Source organism: Borostomias antarcticus (genome assembly GCF_949987555.1).
Source record: "Borostomias antarcticus genome assembly, chromosome: 16".
In the NCBI taxonomy this organism is placed as follows: Eukaryota; Metazoa; Chordata; class Actinopteri; order Stomiiformes; family Stomiidae; genus Borostomias; species Borostomias antarcticus.
The window spans coordinates 2,805,617-2,821,535 of NC_140249.1; the positions used below are offsets into that span (position 1 = coordinate 2,805,617).

Consider the following 15,919-nt stretch of genomic DNA (forward strand, 5'->3'; position numbering starts at 1 on the left):
CGGTGTTATAAAAACAGAGCTCCGGTTTGTGGTTGCGAAGGCGGAGATCAAGGTTAATCAAGGCCCCCTTGAAACCCTCACCGTGGCCAACGTTGGAAAAAATACAAAACTACCTCAGCTCAACATCCAGGGATGTGGATACTCCTCCAGCTCCTCTCACACACTCCCCAGGGGGCCTCAGGAGGGGGGGCCATTGAAATTGAGATTAGATTTTGATTCGATTCGATTTGAAATTCCAAGAATTGCCAAAAAAAACCTTTTGAAAAAGCTCACCTTCACACAAATGATCTTGTTGAACCATCACCCCCCCCCAACAGTGTTCTCATGTTCTCCTCAGAGAGGGATGGAGGGAGGAGCAGGAGGAGAAGGAGGAGGAGGGGGGGAGGGAGGTTAGAACTGATAAGACCTCTCCAGGACCTCCAGGTAGTCCGGCTTGGTTCTGAGTCTGGACCTCAGCTCGCCCGGACCGTCGCTCTGGTCCCGGCCACTACCGCCGGGCCCTGCGTTCGCCGCGGTCACCACCAGCACGGCGGGGGCGGCGTCGGGCCGGGCGTCCTGGCCGCGGTCCGGCGGCGGCGGGTGGGGGTAGCGGGGGGGCGGCCGCGCGTACCTGTCGGGCAGGTCCCGGAACTCCGGGGCGGATATCCCGAAGAGGCAGTCCACCAGCCCCACCTTAGGGGTGGGGCCCTGGCTGTCGATCACGGTGGGGCAGAGGATCCCGTTTCCGTGGAGACCGGCGAGGGGTCCCATCGCCCTGGCAACGGTGCTGATGGGAGAGGAGGACGCCTCCAGGGCCCACTCCCTCTCCCTCTCCCTCTCCCTCTCCCTCTCCCTCTCCCTCTCCCTCTCCCTCTCCCTCTCCCTCTCCCTCTCCCTCTCCGCCGCGGAGCCGTACCCTCCCTCCCTCTCTCTCTCCGCCGGGGAACGGTACTTTCCCTCCTCCTCCTCCTTCTCCTTCTCCTCCTTCTCCTCCTCCTTGTACCCCGGGTTGCTGCGCATGTGCGAGGTGGTGCCGGGGTCGGCGCCGGGGGCGGGGGCGGGGAGGATGGTGTCGTAGACGTGGCCGTGCTCCTGGGAGGGAGGGGGCGGGGTCTGTGGCAGGCCATGGTGGTGATGGTGGTGGTGGTGGGTCTGCTCGGTGAATATCCCACACTCCATCTGGATGCCCGCCAGGTCCACCTCCCCCTGCCGACGGAACGGCAGCTTGTCCCGCCTCCGCAGCGCGTAGGCGATCAGCGCCGCCGCCGCGAAGAACGCCGACACGAACAGAACCAGCAGGCTGAGCACCAGCACCGACAGCGGGATGGAGCCCTTCCCCGCGGGGAGCAGGGGCCCTAGGCCGGGCCCGGGGTAGCCCACCGACACACCTCCATCTGGGGATGGGGAGGCAGCCGACTGGCCCCCCTGGTCCTGGTCCCGGTCCTGGTCCCGGTCCTGGTCCCGGTCCTGGACCTCCAGGTCTGGGCAGAGCAGCGCCATAGAGAGCGAGCGCAGGTCTGTGCCCCGGGTCACCTCCGGGGAGTGACAGACCACCTCTCCCACCACCACTACGGCACTCAGACCCTCCAGCCAGCGCTTCAGACCCGACGCCTCACAGCTGCACTCCCACGGGTTCTGCTGGAGGTCCACCTGACCACAGAGAGAGAGAGAGAGAGACAGAGAGAGAGAGAGAGACAGGGAGAGACAGAGAGGGAGAGAGAGACAGAGAAAGAGAGAGAGAGACAGAGAGAGAGAGAGACAGGGAGAGACAGAGAGAGACAGGGAGAGACAGAGAGGGAGAGAGAGACAGAGAAAGAGAGGGAGAGGCAGAGAGAAAGAGAGAGAGAGAGAGAGAGAGACAGAGAGAGACAGGGACAGACAGAGAGGGAGAGAGAGACAGAGAAAGAGAGGGAGAGGCAGAGAGAGAGAGAGAGAGAGACAGAGAGAGACAGGGAGAGACAGAGAGAGACAGGGAGAGACAGAGAAAGAGAGGGAGAGGCAGAGAGAGAGAGAGAGAGAGACAGAGAGAGACAGGGAGAGACAGAGAGAGACAGAGAGGGAGAGAGAGACAGGGAGAGACAGGGAGAGACAGAGAGAGACAGGGAGAGACAGAGAGGGAGAGAGAGACATGGAGAGACAGGGAGAGACAGAGAGAGACAGGGAGAGGCAGAGAGAGAGAGAGAGAGAGAGAGAGAGAGTCTATTAACTACCTTCAAGCATACTAGTCAGAAGAATGTCTCCATAATCTCCAGAACGAAATACTTCAGTTCCAATCCCTGCCACTGTTTTGCTTTGTGGAGATTTTAATGCCAGAACTGGTAAAGAGAAAGATTGTATAGATACAGATGGCTATACAGCTCCTCCCCCCTATTATAAAACAAATGCAAAGATGATCGTATAGTGAATAAGAGTTGAAAAGACACAATGTGCAAGGCACCGGGATTATACATTCTTAATGGTGGGACACAAGGAGATTATCTGGGAAGATTCACCTATTGCTCTGTGGTTGGAAATAGTGTAATTGATTTTGCAATTACAGACATTCACCCAGAACATATACATATTATGTTCATAGTCTTGCCACAATGTCCCATAAGACCATAATCATACTATATATATTTTTTTTAAAAGACTGATACCCATACTCAGCCAGGAACTCTTAATCAGAATCGGTTACCCCTCCCGAAGCCCTATATCTATGGACAGACAAAAGTATTACTGATTACACCAATGCACCTGATTGTACTACCATCCAAGTCCTACTACTGTAGTATACAGTATGTAAGCAATTCCATTTAAATAAAGCAAGCATACATTTGCCCACTAAGAGACTAAATCAACATCAAAAGGACAATGGTTTGACAGTAAATGTCTCTTCTTCAGAAAGCATCTAAGATATATATCAAACAAAAAAACTTGAAACCCCTGAAAACCAGGAATTTCTCCATGAATATCATTTCTCATGAATATCACACAGCCCTGAAACAATGCAACACCATTATCAGCCAGAGAGAGAGAGAGAGAGAATACGTGGGTGATTAGCTGGTCACAACTGAAGAAGCAAAAGATCTGAATACATTTAGGAATCAGTGGAAAAAAATGTATTCACTCAAACATAAAGACGATGTTGCAATTCAGAATGACAATGTTTGGAAAAACTACTTTTCAAATTTATATCAAAATCCAGGACATGATTTAAACACCTATCAGACTTCCATAATAAACAAATTCAAATCATTAGAAAACACCATAAAAGACGACCAAAATGCTTTGGACAGTCCCATTACGATGAAAGGGCTAAATGAAAAACTTCAGAACAGAAATGCTGAAACTTAGCAGCAGTAAACTTCAAATGGCCATGCTGAAATTATTTCACCTGGTATTAAAGGGACTGATTACTCCTTTATTAAAACATTTAGACATTCTAGACCCCAATAATTAATATATAGGGACACCTGTGTGAACTCTTTTTTAATTTAAAACAATTTTGTAGCATAATAAGTTGAAGAATATAATCCTAACTCACTGAGAATAATAAGTAAATCTCAAATTGGCTTTATACCCAAACAAAGAAGCACATATCACATACAGTACTTACCCCCCATACACTCCTAATTCAAAAACATGTACACCAAACAAATATAGGACAAATGTATGCTTGCTTTGTTGATTTTAAGAAAACTTTTGATTCAGTCTAGCACAATAGTCTTTTATACCAGTTCCCCCAAAAAGGTTTTGGGTGCAAGATATATGATTTAGTTAAATCAAGATATATGATTTAGTTAAATCAAGATATATGATTTAGTTAAATCAAGATATATGATTTAGTTAAATCAAGATATATGATTTAGTTAAATCAAGATATATGATTTAGTTAAATCAAAGTATTCAGAACACGTGTGCTGTAACAATAGGACCAAAAGAACTGCATTTTAAAAATCTCAAATTAAAAGTAACTTACACTCATTTACAAATGTAAAATTAACATCAGAGAATCAAAGTGAAATTGCTTGTATGTGAGTGCTGAATGGAAGGGAAGAGTCCAACCAGAGCCCTAAGTATTTGTAGGTTTTGACAAACTCCAATTCAGAGTCGTCAGCACAGAGCATCTTGGGCGGACTGGACTTGTTGTATTTGACCACAAGAACAACCCAGTCCCCCCAAGATGCTCTGTGCTGACGACTCTGAATTGGAGTTTGTCAAAACCTACAAATACTTAGTGCTCTGGATGGACTCTCCCCTTCCATTCAGCACTCACATACATCATCTACAGACGACAGTGAAAGCCAGACTGGCATTTCTTTCCAGTAATAGAGCCTCGTTCACACACTCCGCCAAACTCACCCTTGTTAAAATGACTGTTCTGCCCGTCCTGGATTACGGTGATATCATTTATAAAATGGCCTCGAAGGCATCTCTCCATTAACTGGGTATTCTCTACCACTCAGCCATCCGCTATGCTACTACTAGTGCACCCTTCAGCACCCATCACTGCAATCTGTACAAACTGGTCGACTGGCCCTCCCTTCACACCCGCCGACTCCGACACTGGTTCCAGTTTATTTATAAGACCATCCTTTGCAAGACCCCACCTTACCTCTCCTCCCTTCTTCACCTTTCCCATGGCACCTACCGCACACACTCAATCAACTTCATCAAACTTACCATCCCAGGCAGCAACTCTTCGGGTGAAACTCCTTCCACTTTTCAGGAGCTCATGATTGGAACTCTTTCCAAGACACCCTCAAACTCACAACCCTTACTTCACAGTACTCAAACTCACAACCCTTACTTCACAGTACTCAAACTCACAACCCTTACTTCCCAGTCCGCCTTCAAGGAGATACTCAACAAACTCCTTGTAAACCCTGTATGCTCCTGCTGACCCCCCAGCTTTACAAATACACACACACGCACTCACGCACGCACGCATACGCTCACACACACACACGCACTCACGCACGCACGCATACACGCACACACACTCACACACACACACACACACACACTCACTCACTCACTCACTCACTCACTCACTCATACATTCACACACTCATACACACACAGTCACCCTCCCCCTTCCCCCAAACTGTCCCTTTATTTATTTTACCCTGTACACATGTCTATTTTTTATACTCGTTGTATACTTGTTTGTTTGTACATAAGCCTATCTGTACACTCGTTGTATATTTGTACACAACCCATTTGTATATTTGTTGTACAGTTGTCCTAAGTGTTACTCTAGGTTGTGAATTTGTTATGTGTTTTATTCCGGTTGGGGCCCCGCGCCAGGCCATCATCATAAGAAGTTGTTCTTAATTGATTCTGCCTGTTTAAATAAAGGTAAAATAAATAAAAAATAAAATCTGTTGGCCGAGAGAAAAAACAAAAACAAAAAAAGGTCTCAGTCACTCAGAAGAGTTATTAAGCACAAACGATGGCTGCAAGTCTGTCTTCAGCTCAGCCACAGCCTTCAGACAGGACAACGTTAAGGACATCGACTGGAACAATTAGGGACCTTTTTGTTGGTGTTGTTTTTTTTATCGGTCAGGAGATAATTTCATTTTGGCTCTCTGATATTAATATATTATTGGCCTCTACAGAGCTCAAGTGTCTATTTTATGCAGATGACCTACTCAAAAACAGAGGAAGGACTGCAAGAACACTTGAACATATTAATCCATATTCCACGACTACTGAGAACACTGAACATATTCCACGACTACTGAGAACACTGAACATATTCCATGACTACTGAGAACACTGAACATATTCCATGACTACTGAGAACACTGAACATATTCCATGACTACTGAGAAAACTGAACATATTCCATGACTACTGAGAACACTGAACATATTCCATGACTACTGAGGAAACTGAACATATTCCATGACTACTGAGAACACTGAACATATTCCATGACTACTGAGAACACTGAACATATTCCATGACTACTGAGAAAACTGAACATATTCCATGACTACTGAGAACACTGAACATATTCCATGACTACTGAGAAAACTGAACATATTCCATGACTACTGAGAAAACTGAACATATTCCATGACTACTGAGAAAACTGAACATATTCCATGACTACTGAGAACACTGAACATATTCCATGACTACTGAGGAAACTGAACATATTCCATGACTACTGAGAACACTGAACATATTCCATGACTACTGAGAACACTGAACATATTCCATGACTACTGAGAACACTGAACATATTCCATGACTACTGAGAACACAGAACATATTCCATGACTACTGAGAAAACTGAACATATTCCATGACTACTGAGAAAACTGAACATATTCCATGACTACTGAGAACACTGAACATATTCCATGACTACTGAGGAAACTGAACATATTCCATGACTACTGAGAACACTGAACATATTCCATGACTACTGAGAACACTGAACATATTCCATGACTACTGAGAACACTGAACATATTCCATGACTACTGAGAACACTGAACATATTTCATGACTACTGAGAACACTGAACATATTCCACGACTACTGAGAACACTGAACATATTTCATGACTACTGAGAACACTGAACATATTCCATGACTACTGAGAACACTGAACATATTTCATGACTACTGAGAACACTGAACATATTCCATGACTACTGTGGAAACTGAACATATTCCATGACTACTGTGGAAACTTTTATGATATAAAAAAGCAAGATCACAAGCTAAGAAATATCAGTTTGTTCTGGGAGACACAACACTGAGCCAAACAATCGAATACACACCTACTATACTGTACCTTGGCCTGATAATCAGTACTATACTGTACCTTGGCCTGATAATCAGTATTATACTGTACCTTCATCTAATAATCAGTACTATACTGTACCTTGGTCTGATAATCAGTACTATACTGTACCTTGGTCTGATAATCAGTACTATACTGTACCTTGGCCTGATAATCAGTACTATACTGTACCTTGGTCTGATAATCAGTACTATACTGTACCTTGGCCTGATAATCAGTACTATACTGTACCTTGGTCTGATAATCAGTACTATACTGTACCTTCGTCTGATAATCAGTGCTTCAAGACTTTTTGGCAGGGCTATGAACGCGCTGGCAGATAAAACTTGTAGAACTAATGATAGTATAGTATACCCAAATGAATCCCCCAGTAACAATTTGTCTTAAAAAGTGTCGTTGAATCAATCCTTTTATATGGAAGTGACATTTGGGGCCCAATAATGAAACAAGACCACTGGGACTCCAACTTAATTGAAAAAGGTCACCTGGAATTCTGCAAAAATATACTGAAAGTCCACAGAAACTGTCCAAACCTCGGGTGCAGAGACGAGCGCAGCCAATTCCCTCTCTTAATTAAAATAAAAAAAGAGAACAATCACATTCACGAATCATTTGGTCGACTCTGTCTCAGATTCACACCGACACAGAGCATACATAGAGCACAGAGCATACATAGAGCACAGAGCATACATAGAGCACAGAGCATACATAGAGCACAGAGCATACATAGAGCACAGAGCATACATAGAACACAGAGCATACATACTGTAGAACACAGAGCATACATAGAGCACAGAGCATACCTAGAACACATAACATACATAGAACACAGAGCATACATAGAGCACAGAGCATACATAGAGCACAGAGCATACATAGAACAACCAGTTCTGTTCTGTTTCATCCCAAGCCGTCCTGTCTGTCCCGGGGAGCCAGGCTCAAGTGTTCCCATCGGCAATCAGCCGCTTCAGTCAGCCACAGCTGGTCCTGCTACAAGAAGACGCCGAGAACTGCGTTCAGCGCTTGAACGTACTGAGCCCATGTGTTCAGCGCTTGAACGTACTGAACCCATGTGTTCAGCGCTTGAACGTACTGAGCCCATGTGTTCAGCGCTTGAACGTACTGAGCCCACGTGTTCAGGGCTTGAACGTACTGAACCCATGTGTTCAGCGCTTGAACGTACTGAGCCCATGTGTTCAGCGCTTGAACGTACTGAGCCCATGTGTTCAGGGCTTGAACGTACTGAACCCATGTGTTCAGCGCTTGAACGTACTGAGCCCATGTGTTCAGGGCTTGAACGTACTGAGCCCATGTGTTCAGCGCTTGAACGTACTGAACCCATGTGTTCAGCGCTTGAACGTACTGAACCCATGTGTTCAGCGCTTGAACGTACTGAGCCCATGTGTTCAGCGCTTGAACGTACTGAACCCAGGCGGTAGCGCCACTCACAAGCTCCCTTAAATCCCTTAACGTGTTCTTTGCCCAGTTCTCCTTGTTCGTTATTCGCCATTAGTTTTTTTCTGTTTCGCCCCAAGAACTCCTCTTCCGTGTCCCCACGGCCCCGCCCCCTCTTGTCCCCACGGCCCCAGCCCCCTCGTGTCCCCACGGCCCCAGCCCTCTCCTCTCCTGCGTCTGCACGGCCCCAGCCCCCTCATGTCTCCACGGCCCCAGCCCTCTGGTGTCCCCACGGCCCCAGCCCCCTCCTGTCCCCACGGCCCCAGCCCCCTCGTGTCCCCACGGCCCCAGCCCTCTGGTGTTCCCACGGCCCCAGCCCCCTCGTGTCCCCACGGCCCCAGCCCCCTCTTGTCTCCCAGGATCCCTGCCTCTCCTGCGTCTCCACGGCCCCTCCCCCGATCCTCGGAACCCCTGAACCACCGAGCCCCTAGCCCCCGGACCCCACACGGACTGACCTCCCGGTGCCCCCTCGCCCTTCCCCCGGACTGCCCCCTTCGGACCCCGGAATGGACACTGTGATAGGTGCAACCACGTTGTTCACACGTCACTTAGCACATACACACATTCACACAACACGTCACTTAGCACATACACACATTCACACAACACGTCACTTAGCACACACACGCATTCACACAGCATGATTACACACCTCACTCACATCAGACGCGCACCACAGACCCCCACCTTAGACTCGCCCGTTTAGTTAGCTACCACACTCCCCCACCTTAGACTCGCCCGTTTAGTTAGCTACCACACACCCCCACCTCACACTCGCCCGTTTAGCTGCTGCCTTTTGTCTGTTCCCTCTAGTTGTAGTAAACAGCCCTTGGGCCGAGTATTTGTGTGTCCGTCTGTCTGAGGGTTGTGCTACATGGGTCCAGGCCCCTCCGTCTGTCTGAGGGTTGTGCTACATGGGTCCAGAACCCAGTGCAGGTCTCCAGAACAAGTTCATCTTCATCCAGAGAAAAACACTTGGAATGACTGAAATTCACATTACAAAAGGATGCAAAGACTTTGCACAAATTACTCATAAACCAAATAGAACTAAACTAAAATATTCTGAACTAATATACATAATTATACAACGGTTAGTTCTGGTTCTTGATTCTGATTGGCTGGAAGCCGTGTTAAAATACTTTGTAACACACACCTGGGACCGCATATCATTCCATTTTCAGTATTAATGCGCCTCCCATTTGATCCCATGCATTGTAATTGTTGTTGTTGCTTGGCAACCCTTTTGTTAGGGGAACTATTTTGCTCGGTGGAATTGAGGGAATGATGCTTCATTTTGAATAAATGTTAATATTTGACATTGCTGTGTGTTTATTTTACACTAATAGCTGTAGTAACCGTTGTATAAAAGCTTTGCGCTCCGCTTTGCGTCATGCCTAACAACGCCCCATAGCTGTTATAAAATCACTATAACACACGGCCTCTCGTGGTTTATTGTTTAATTATACAACGGTATAGATCCGGTCCATTGTCTCTATTGGTCAGTTTGCATTCCAGCCGTGGTGATAACCACGATATCCCCACGCTAAAATGGAATGTTCGCACATCTTTTAATATCAATCCACCTCTTATTAGGAGCCGTGGCAACGTCCAGATCAATGTTTACAAAGATGTGCTGTAGCATTGTCGTTGTCTGGCAACGTTCCCTTTTTCGGCGGAAGTATCCGCAAATGATTAACAAATAGTTCCATTAAAAATACATTAATTTAGAGTTCGTATTGTCTTTCTTTTTGAAATATTGACGGATAAATGTGGCAACCGTTGTTGGATATCCGCACACTGAGACCTAGGCAATCGTGAGTGCAAAAAAGTAGTGTTTATTCCAACACTGTTCCAACACTGTTGGAATAAACACAACTTTCAACACTGTTGGAATAAACACTACTCTTTTGCACTCACGATTGCCTCGGTCTCAGTGCGTGGGTTCTATTCTATCGCATATTCATGGATATCGCCACGGCTAGCGGGGTGTAACGGTGTAACTCTGCTACGCGTCGTGCCTAACCACTCCCGCTAGCCGTGGCGATATATATGACATCCCACTGCTTTTCGTTCCATATAATGCTTTCTTATTTATTGGTTAATTCTTTATTTAGACTTTCTGCTTTGGCAACATGTTTTATTATGAAACGTCATGCCAATAAAGCTTCTTGACTTGATTGACTTGACTTGAGAGACAGAGGGAGAAAGAGAGAGAAAGAGAAAGACAGAGAGAGAGAAAGAGAGATAGAGACAGAGAGAGATAAACAGAGAGAGAGACAGAGACGGACAGAGAGAGAGACACAGAGAGAGAGAGACAGAGAGAGAGACAGAGAAAGAGAGAGACATAGAGAGACAAAGAGAAAAAAAGATAGAGACAGAGAGAGGGAGACAGAGATGGACAGAGAGAGAGACACAGAGGAAGAGAGAGAGAGACAGAGCGAAAGAGACAGAGAGAAAATGAGAGAGACAGATAGAGGGAGAGAAAGAGAGACAGTGAGAGTGAAAGACAGATAGACAGAATGATAATGTTGCACTTAAGACACGTATGATTAGGCAAATCTATACATAATCACTAATTACTTTGATGATCTAATCACCTAATCACTTATAACTAATTAGGACTATAGGACTAGGACTGTGTGTCGTTGGTTTAAGACCAATGTCTTTTGCCAAGAGGTTTTTAGCAGTCTTAGAACTAAATTAGATTGTTTCTTGAATTTTGAACGCTGCCGATTTCATGATGCAACATATACCTGAAGAAGGTCACTGACCGAAACGTTGTGTATATTAAACGGATTCCATTGAGCAAGTGAAGACAGTGTGCTAGCATTTCAGATTCCTTATAATACATCCTCTGCCTACGCACCTGTCACTGGGACCTGGCTCAGGTGTGCAAGAGACTCTCTACTGTCATGATGATGCAATGTGGTGAAATCTCGTGGAAAGACCAGACGGATGTTCTAAAACTAGCGTTTCATGTCTGTCTCAGCTCCCCCACACACACCCTGCAGGGCTGGACTGGGACCAAAAAAAAATGGCCCTGGCATTTTGGGCCCAGACTGGCCCTCCACAATCGGTCAGACCCCCCCCACCAGTACACCACCCTTATGGTCCCCTTAAATATGCATACCTACTACAAAATTGAGAAGTAAATGCCATGGGCCGGTGTCACTCACTCTTAGCTGTCATCATAGCAGGCTCAGGACAGGCAAAGTAGTCTACAGTTTGTTCCTCACTGTCTCTCTCCTCCACTGCTAACTCAACCTGGCTTGGCTAGACATAGGGAGAGAGAGATGATTACAATGAATTAAATATTGTAGCGTCCCGGGGAGAAGTGGACTGCATTGCCCAGCATGCCCCAGGGTTAGAGAAGCTGTTGGTGGGAAGAAAGGGAAAGTGACAGTTGCCTTGTTAGGCTAGCTACAGTACATCTCTGGGTTCTGTCATTTGCTCGCATGGCTTCTCCTATCACTGCTTTGCCGATGACACCCAGCTGAACCTGTCATTTCCCCCTTCTGATACACAAGTGGAGACACGCATAGCTGGGTGCAGGGCTGGACTGGGACAAAAAATCGGCCCTGGCATTTTTGGCCCAGACCGGCCCACAGGGCTGGACTGGGTGAATATTTCCTGCCGGGAAATGTAGCCCCAGTCAGGCCACTAGCCGAGCCGACGCGGTGAGATGGAACACCTTCAGTTTCGTTTTGTTGACGGGGGGGGGGGGGGCTCCGCGATTTGTTGACGGGGGGGGGGGGGGGGGGGTAGGTGCTGCGCGATTTGTTGACGGGGGGGGGGGGGGAGGGGGGTGCTGCGCGATTTGTTGACGGGGGGGGGGGGGGGGTGCTGCGCGATTTCTTGACACCTGAAACTAACAGAGGGAGGGGTGGGGCCTACATATGATTGGGCCAGCCCAGTGTCACTATAGAGGATGGACCAATGGGCCGCTGTCCCTGCTCTATGGGCCGTTCGTTAGCTCTTTTTTTTTTTTTTTAGATCGGCCCACAAGTAGGTCCGGCCCACCGGGCATTTGCCCGGTACGCCACATGGCCAGTCCGGCCCTGGCTGGGTGCTTGGCTGACATCTCGGAGTGGATGGCGACGCACCACCTAAAGCTCAACCTGGACAAGACTGAGCTGCTGTTCCTCCCGGGGAAGGGCTGCCCTCACCGGGACCTGGCCATCACCGTTGATGACACAGTGGTGACGCCAACTTGGACTGCAAGTAACCTGGGTGTGACCCTGGACGACCTCACTGTCGTTCTCCGCACATATCACATCCCTCACACGCCTGGAATCCTGCAGATTCCTGCTCTACAACATCAGGAGGATTCGCCCTTTCCTCGCTGGCGAAACAGCGCAGGTGCTCATCCAGGCCCTGGTCATCTCCCGCCTGGACTACTGCAACTCCCTCCTCGCTGGGGCCTCAGCATCAGTCATTAAACTCCTGGAACTTGTCCAGAAAGCTGCAGCTCGCCTGGCGTTCAACCACGCCAAGTTCTCTCACACAACTTCCCTTCTCCGTTCCCTACACTGGCTCCCTGTAGCGGCTCGCATCCAGTTTAAAACCCTTGTACTAGCCTACAGGGAAATGAAAGGCACAGCCCTCTCCTAGCTTCAGACCAGGGTCAAACCCTACACCCCCTCCCGACCTCTACGTTCTGCTACTTCGGGGCGACTGGTTGCCCCGTTACTCCGAGGCCCCTGTGGTCGATCGACATGGTCACGGCTCTGTGGCACGAACTGCCCACTGACATCAGGAACGCAGAGTCTTTTGCCGCAGGCTCAAAACTCACCTCTTCAAGAAGTACGACCACAATCCTCCTTCTTAAGCACCTATTGTAATTTTAGTTTGCTGTTCTTGCACTTTGCCTTCAGCACTAGATTATGCTCTTAGTTGCTTGTTTTAGAAAGGAGATGTGCTTATGAGTTCTGGCATGTAGTTGTACTTTGTATTTTCCTAGGTTAAATGCAATTATTGTAAGTCGCTTTGGATAAAAATGTCTGCTAATGACTGTAATGTAATGCATTAGAGAACTGTGCTAGCTACAAAAACAGCTTCCCTGCAAGTCCCTGTTAATCATGAATCTACTGCTTACTGCTTCAATTACACTCTCCTCCTGTCCCTGTCCCTGTCCCTGTCCCTGTCCCTGTCCCCGTCCCTGTCACGCTCATCCTGTCCCTGTCCCCGTCCCCGTCCCCGTCCCCGTCCCTGTCACACTCATTCTGTCCCTGTCCCTGTCCCTGTCCCTGTCCCTGTCCCTGTCCCTGTCCCTGTCCCTGTCCCTGTCCCCGTCCCCGTCCCTGTCCCTGTCCCTGTCCCCGTCCCCGTCCCCGTCCCTGTCACGCCTCATTCTGTCCCTGTCCCCGTCCCCGTCCCTGTCACGCTCATTCTGTCCCTGTCCCTGTCCCTGTCCCCGTCCCCGTCCCCGTCCCCGTCCCCGTCCCTGTCCCCGTCCCTGTCCCCGTCCCCGTCCCCGTCCCTGTTCCCGTCCCCGTCCCCGTCCCCGTCACGCTCATTCTGTCTCTGTCCCTCCTCAGCTTCCCTGACCTGTAGCCCCTTCAGCAAACATAATACATTTTGCCGGCATCCGACTTGAGATTTGTAAAAAAAAACTCTGTCCCTGTTTTATGTGCCGGTCGTTGCCCCCCCAAAAAAACAAATGTAAAAGAAAGAAAGAACAGTTAAATGATATCAGCCCCAAAGGGCGTCGGCCCACAGGGCATCTGCCCGTATGCCTGATTACCAGTCCAGCCACACACACCTGCACCAGTCTCAAACCCCCCCCCCCCTCCCCAAACACACACCTGGACCAGTCTCAACTCCCCCCCCACACACACACACCTGTAACAGTCTCAACCCCCCCCCCCCCCTCCCCAAACACACACCTGTACCAGTCTCAACTCCCCCCCCACACACACACACCTGTAACAGTCTCAACCCCCCCCCCCCCTCCCCAAACACACACCTGTACCAGTCTCAACTCCCCCCCCACACACACACACCTGTAACAGTCTCAACCCCCCCCCCCCCTCCCCAAACACACACCTGTACCAGTCTCAACCCCCCCCCCCCCCACACACACACCTGTACCAGTCTCAACTCCCCCCCCACACACACACCTGTACCAGTCTCAACCCCCCCCCCCACACACACCTGTAACAGTCTCAACTACCCCACACACACCTATACCAGTCTCAACCCCCCCCCACACACACCTGTACCAGTCTCAACCCCCCCCCCCCCACACACACACACACACCTGCACCAGTCTCAACTACCCCCCCACACACACCTGCACCAGTCTCAACCCACCCCCACACACACACCTGTAACAGTCTCAACTCCCCCCCCCACACACACACCTGTAACAGTCTCAACTCCCCCCCCCACACACACACCTGTAACAGTCTCAACTCCCCCCCCCACACACACACCTGTAACAGTCTCAACTCCCCCCCACACACACCTGTATCAGTCTCAACTACCCCACACACACCTGTACCAGTCTCAACTACCCCACACACACCTGTACCAGTCTCAATCCCCCACACACACACACCTGCACCAGTCTCAACCCCCCCCCCCCCCCCCACACACACACCTGTACCAGTCTCAACTCCCCCCACACACACTAGTCTCAACTCCCCCCCAAACACACACCTATAGCAGTCTCAACCCCCCCCCCCCACACACACACCTGTACCAGTCTCAACCCCCCCCACCCCTCCTCCACACACACACACACACACACCTGTACCAGCCCGGTGAGGTGCTCCAGCACGCCCTCCACAGGCAGGCTGAGGAAGTGGTTGTTTCGGAGGTTGAGGCGGGACAGGGAGACGGCGGAGAACACGCCCGCGGGGAGGCTCTTCAGCAGGTTGGCGTTGAGGAAGAGGAGCTGGAGGGAAGGCATGGCGCCCAGGAACCCCGCCTCCACCTGGCGGATCTCATTGTACTCAAAGTACAGGTACCTGCGAGAAGAGAAGATTAGATTGGTCAACCGTGAATGGCGGGTAGGGGGCGACAAGAAAGGAAATCCAGTCGGCTCCTGTTCAACATGCGATGAATAAACGAAAGCGTTCCACTGAAGCAAACACGCAACCAGCAAACACTGGAGCAGGTGACCACCTATTAAACACCAATTATATTTTTATTTTGCTACTATTGCACTTTTCGTTTTAGCACTAGATTATGCTCTTAGTCACTTGTTTAGAAAGGAGATGCACTTGTGAGTTCTGGCGAGTAGTAGTGCACTGATATCCTACATTAAATGCAATTATTGTTAGTCGCTTTGGGTAAAAGCGTCTGCTAAATGACTGTATGTAATGTAATGTGAGAAAATTGCATTGTCCATCTTCCTTCAAGCACCTGGAAAAGCACTCTCTCAAAACTCGACCCGCCGCTACCACCCCCCTCCTACCGCTGACCGGTCCTACCTGAGGCTCTGCAGGCCCAGGAACATGTCGGAGCTGAGCCTCTCCAGGTTGTTCCCGTTCAGGTAGAGGCTCCTCAGGCTGGCCAGGCTGGAGAAGGCCCCCTCCTGGAGGTAGGAGATCCGGTTGTTCCCCAGATGGAGCAGGTCCAGGCTGGAGAAGTTCCAGAAGTCCGACCTGTAGACGCTCTGGATCAGGTTCCCGCTCAGGTAGAGCTTGCGTCCGTTGAGCGGCCGCGGCGTCAGCT

General features: G+C 49.2%; 1 protein-coding gene across 1 annotated transcript in view; it reads right to left on the reverse strand.

Moving 5' to 3' along the window:
- Positions 1-390: 390 nt before the first annotated feature.
- The window catches only part of LOC311319464 (SLIT and NTRK-like protein 3), a gene marked incomplete at both ends in the record, with an annotated part of 18,801 nt that continues 3,272 nt past the window's right edge, over positions 391-15,919 (reverse strand). Inside the window, 4 exons of the mRNA XM_084451025.1 lie at positions 391-807; positions 883-1,629; positions 14,991-15,210; positions 15,676-15,919. The exon at positions 15,676-15,919 is cut by the window's right edge and continues 674 nt beyond it. Coding sequence (XP_084307151.1) covers positions 391-807; positions 883-1,629; positions 14,991-15,210; positions 15,676-15,919 — 1,628 coding nt within the window. The remainder of the gene's footprint in view (positions 808-882; positions 1,630-14,990; positions 15,211-15,675) is intronic.